Source organism: Elephantulus edwardii, unplaced genomic scaffold (genome assembly GCF_000299155.1).
Source record: "Elephantulus edwardii isolate Elephantulus edwardi_28Jun2011 unplaced genomic scaffold, EleEdw1.0 scaffold00126, whole genome shotgun sequence".
In the NCBI taxonomy this organism is placed as follows: Eukaryota; Metazoa; Chordata; class Mammalia; order Macroscelidea; family Macroscelididae; genus Elephantulus; species Elephantulus edwardii.
This window is the reverse complement of record NW_006399876.1, coordinates 2,450,782-2,455,782: the sequence shown is the minus strand read 5'-3', so window position 1 is coordinate 2,455,782 and position 5,001 is coordinate 2,450,782. Positions and strand designations below refer to the sequence as shown.

Sequence of the window (5,001 nt, the reverse complement as noted above, 5' to 3'; positions counted from 1 at the left end):
CGGGCTTGGCGGCTTGAGCGCGAAGGGGAGGGCGAAGCGTGCGGAGGGCGAGGCGAGCAAGGAGGGCGTGAGAAGGAGGCGGTGGCCGCGCGGAGGAGGGTTATCTATACGTTTAAAACCGGCCGCACTGGGAGGACCAAGCAGCGTCCAGTCGCACGCGCGGGACACGAGCGCCTCACGCTCCCCGGCGCGCACAGCCCGCCACCCCGGCCACTCGGCGACGTGTCCAGGGTGTCGTTTGGTGGCTCGGTGCTGGAGCCCCTGGGGCGCACCCCTCCTCGTGCTGCCCCTGTCTACTCCTTGCTGAGGGGATCCGTGCAGGCGCCTGCGGGTGGATGCGGGCGCAATGGACGGCGGCGCGTTGTCCCGGCCCGCGCCCCTCGCGACCAGCGTCCCAGGCAACCGCTGCGCTCGGCAGCGGTCCGCGTCCCCTGAGCTGCTGCGCTGCCGCCGCCGGCGGCCAGGCTCGCGAGAGGACACCGGGAGCTGTGCGGCGGCCGTGGCGCGGCGCAACGAGCGCGAGCGCAACCGCGTGAAGCTGGTCAACTTGGGCTTCCAGGCGTTGCGGCAGCACGTGCCGCACGGCGGCGCCAGCAAGAAGCTGAGCAAGGTGGAGACCCTGCGCTCGGCCGTGGAATACATCCGCGCGTTGCAGCGCCTGCTGGCCGAGCACGACGCCGTGCGCGCTGCGCTGGCGGGGGGGCTGCTGGCCCCGGTTGCAAGACCTCTCGCGCTCCGTGCGCCGCCGGAGACCCCGGCGGCAGCTGCAGCCTCCCCCTCCGACTCTTCTTCGTCCCCGGGCCGCGGAGGTAGCTCCGAGCCGGGCTCCCCGCGCTCTGCGTGCTCCTCGGACGACAGCGGCTGCGAGGGCGCACTGAGCTCCGCCGAGCGCGAACTGCTGGAATTCTCCAGCTGGTTAGGGGGCTACTGAGCGTCCCTGCCCCTCGTACCCGAGGTAACGCAGCAGATGTGGGTCAAAGCAGAAGGGTCAAAGGCAGGGACGGCGGGGCGGAGAGCAGAGGTCAGGCCCCTGGAAAGCTCGTGAAGCCGTGCGCCAGAGGCGACTGCTCTGATTTCGCACACTGATCCCTTTTCCCCAAACCTTTTCAAGCCTGTGCAAGACCGCGTTTGTTTGTCCGCGATTGCAAAACTTCCCCTCGCTGCTCCACGCCGCTGAGGAGGGGGAGAAGGAGTGGTGAGGCGGAACGGAACGGGCCGGGCCAGCCCCGGGGCGGGTGAGGCTGCAGTGAATGCGGATCCCCCTGCAGATTAAGGCGCTGAAGGCGGGGTGACTTTGCATTGCAAATCACGCGCCCGGCCCGAGAGGCAGAAATGAGTGATCGGGTGCAGCCCTGACTCAGCCGGGCTCAGAGGCGCGCGCCCCACCCAGTCTCGGGCTTTAGACAGAGGCCAGAGCGCCCGCTAACCCAAACTCCAGACTTCTCTGGTGAAAAGTGGAGGCAGGGCCTGGCTGCCTCGAAGGTCTGGGCGGAGGCTTCCCCGGCCTATGTTAACTCCCGGTCTTCTCTCCCTGCAGCCCAGGACGCTAACGGCGGGTAGCCTTTCAGAAACCAGCTGGGTGGACAGACCCGCTGCGCCCTCCACATCGCCGGCCGGGATCCCGGACCGTCCGAGGGCGATTGTGAACTGGGCTATCTGCAGGCCCCAATTCTGGCCTGCAGCCTTCTCTGTGCTCTCCTCGCTGAGAATGTGGTGAAGAAGGACGCCACCTGAGAATTCAGGGAAAGGTTTTATACGGACAAGAATCTCTTTTCAGGGACCAGCTTCCCCTGCCTGAGTGGCCCCGCTGGCAGTGTAGAGGAAGACTACTGTAAAAAAGCTCCGCAGACTTGAGACGCAATAAACATGATCTGCTCCCCTTGTCGGGAATGGCCAGACCTGGGAAGGCCCTCCACTGAGCGACTGGAAGGGGTTGTCTCCCTGCGGGTGCCGCTTCCCTCAAGTGAAGGCTGCTTCCTCGTGCTGCTTGGCCGCCCCAACTGTGCCATGAGAAATGGCTGTTTGGGAAAAGTGGACGTTATAAATAAATCACTTCTATTTATGAGTGGCGTCTGCTCTTGTTCCATATGTGCCCTGACCTCCCATTGTCCAGGTGAGGGGCAGGCTGGTGCAGAAGTGACCACGCACTGGGGGTGGGACGAGGTCACCCTCTGAGGTCACCCTCCTTGGCTCTTGTCTTTTCCGCTGGAGGGTGGGCTCAGTCTCTGAGAGCAGAATCATGTGAGGCTGGAGGCTGCAGGTCAGAGTGTGGTGGCAGTGGTCACCTGGCCATCCTCCATCTCAGGGCCTTTGGGGCTAGGCTGCCAGGGTTCACCCTGCCACCTCCCCCGTGTCCAGGTCTGTTAACAAGGACTAGTTGGTTGACATGCCAGTGTGGATGTCAGCAGGCCCACCTTACTGACCACCTACCCCCATGCCCCAGCCCCCACGGGCAGTGCCAGCCTGGGGTCAGTGGCAGGGTCCTGCCCATCCCTGTTTACCTGAGTCGCGGCTTCTTAAAAGAAGCAGGAAGTCCTGGACCGCCCAGCTCCCCTGCCCAGAGGCCTCCCTGAGACTTGTGTCTGCTTTACCTTTGACCTGGGGCCTCGGCGGCTTTGAAGTCCAAGGTGCCGAGGTCTCCCTTTTATTATAGGCATGGAGGAGGGCCAAGGGGATTCCCCAGACTGCCAGAGGATGGCGGAGGGCACCCCTTTCAGAGGAGAGCAGAGGTGGGCAAATCTGAAGGACGCCTGGGCGGTGGAATTAGTGCTCATTCAGAGCTGGCGTCTGCTGTGTAATCCCCAAGACAGGACACCGTGCACCCCCTCTGAACAATGGGCTGGACAGAGGACCTCTCAGGCCAGCATGGGTCAGCGCTCCTCCCATGGCCAAGGCCAGAGCAGCCTGTAGCTGGGGGTCCATGTACTCAGGACCTTCTGAGTATCAGCCAGGGCTTGGGGTTCCCCGCCAAGGAGTGGTGGGTACATTGTTGTAATCACTGTTAGGGACTGAATGGGTAAGTTCTATCCAGTGGACCAGCACACTCAGGGACCCTTACGAACAGTGGACCCGAGCCTTCCCTGTCCTGTGCCCATTGTCACGGTCACGGTGTCCGTCCATCTCGTTGAGGGTCTTCCTCTCGCTCCCTGACCCTCCACCTTCTCTCAGCACGATGTCCTTTTCTAAGGACTGGCCCTCCTGACCGCATGCCCAGTGCATGGGTGGCTACGTCTCACCGTCCTTAGCTCTAAGGAGCGCCAGACGGGCTTCCTCCCAGGAGCACGTGTTTGTTCTTCCAATTCCACGGATTTTGGGGATTGAATTACGCTCTCCAAAATACGTGCTAAAATCCTCGCCCCACGCCGCTCCTGTCTCACCACTGCAGTCCCCACCCCACATTATTTTGAAGTAAATCCCAGGCTTTAGCACGGCATCCGTAATTTTAGTGACATTTAACAAATCACAATGTTGTTATGTGCCATTGAGTCGCTTGTGACTCAGAGCGACCCTGTGTGCAAGAGCCCTAAACCCCGCTCTATCCTGTGCCAGCCTCACTGTCTCTGACACACTCCCACCACCCCAATCACTGAATTGACCTGTCTCATCGAGGGTCTTCCTCTCTTGCTCTGTCCCTCCACCCTCCCAAACATGATGTCCCTCTCCGAGGACCAGTCCCCTCCTTGCAACATGCCCAAAGTATGTCAGACGAAGCCTCAGAATCCTTGACTCCAAGGAGCAGTCTGGTTTCACCTTCTCCAGGATGAACCTATTTGTTCTCCTAGCAGTCCATGGTATATTCAACATTCTTCTCCAGCACCACAGCTCAAAGGCATAATTCTCTTTCTATCATCCCTAGTCAATGTCCAGCTCTCTGACACATAACACACAATTGTGAAGACTATGGCCTGGATCAGGCACACCTTAGTCTCCAGCCTTGTGTCATTGCTCTTCAGTACTCTTGAGAGGTCCCTGACAGCTGACTTTCCCAATGCAATTCGTCTCTTGATTTCCTGGTTGCTGGTACCAAGAATGTTGGTTGTGGTACCAAGCAAACTAAAACTGTTAACAATCTCAATAGTTTTTCATATAGTCACTCAGACTTTTGTGTTTTATAACATCAACTATTTACTAATGGCAGTTCTGGTGGCTTAGTGGTAAGGAGTTTGTGCTGCCGGCCTAAGGGCAGGTAGTTCGAATTCACAAACTGCTCTGAGAGAGGATGGCTGGTCTCCTCCCAGGCCATTGACATCCTCCGAAGACCTGTTTGGGTCACCAGCAGTTGGTTCAGACTTGATGACACGTAGCAACAATGTAGTTAGTTAAGTACAATGTCTAAGCAACTCCTTGCAAAAATTAGTAATAATAATAATAATGCCCCAGGAATTGATGGGATACCAACTGACATGTTCCACCCAATTAATGCATCCCTGGATGTGCTCGCCACGCTGTGCCAAGCAACCTGGAAGACAGGTGCCTGGCCACCTGACTGGGAGAGATCCTTATTTATTCCCCATTTCACATACAAGCAAAAACTTGCTGAAGATTCTTTAAAATTATTGAAACAGCGCATCGCCAGAGAACTGCCAGAAATTCAAGCTGGATTTAGAAGAGGCCACGGTACCAGGGATATCACTGCTGATGTCAGCAGGATCCTGGCTGAAAGTAGACAATACCAAAAAAATGTCTATTTGCAAAAGCAATTGATCTTTTGGATCGTAACAAATTGTGACTAACATTCAAAAGAATGAAAATTCCAAAACATTCAATTATACTCATGAGAAACCTATACCTTAGAAGTTACTTTTGTCTTAACAGAGCAAAGGAATATTGCGTGGATTAAAATCTAGAAAGATGTGTGTCAGGGCTATTATGCCCTCTCTCCATATCTAGTCAATCTGTATGCTGAGCCAATTATTTGAGAACCTGGACTCTGAAGAGAAGAATGTGACATTAGGATTGAAGGAAGACCTGTCAACCTGCATTATGCAGATAACACAACCT

The 5,001-nt window shown here is 57.0% G+C and overlaps 1 protein-coding gene across 1 annotated transcript; it reads left to right on the top strand.

Annotated features, from left to right (window-relative positions):
• The first annotated feature begins 346 nt into the window (after positions 1–346).
• Positions 347–931, top strand: ASCL2 (achaete-scute family bHLH transcription factor 2). Its single transcript, XM_006893213.1, has one exon. It carries the CDS (start codon positions 347–349, stop codon positions 929–931), a length of 585 nt encoding a protein of 194 aa, XP_006893275.1.
• The last annotated feature ends 4,070 nt before the right edge of the window (positions 932–5,001 follow it).

Coding starts and splice junctions, on each gene's coding strand:
- ASCL2 (XM_006893213.1), top strand. CDS start 347: ATGGACGGCGGCGCGTTGTCCCGGCCCGCGCCCCTCGCGACCAGCGTC.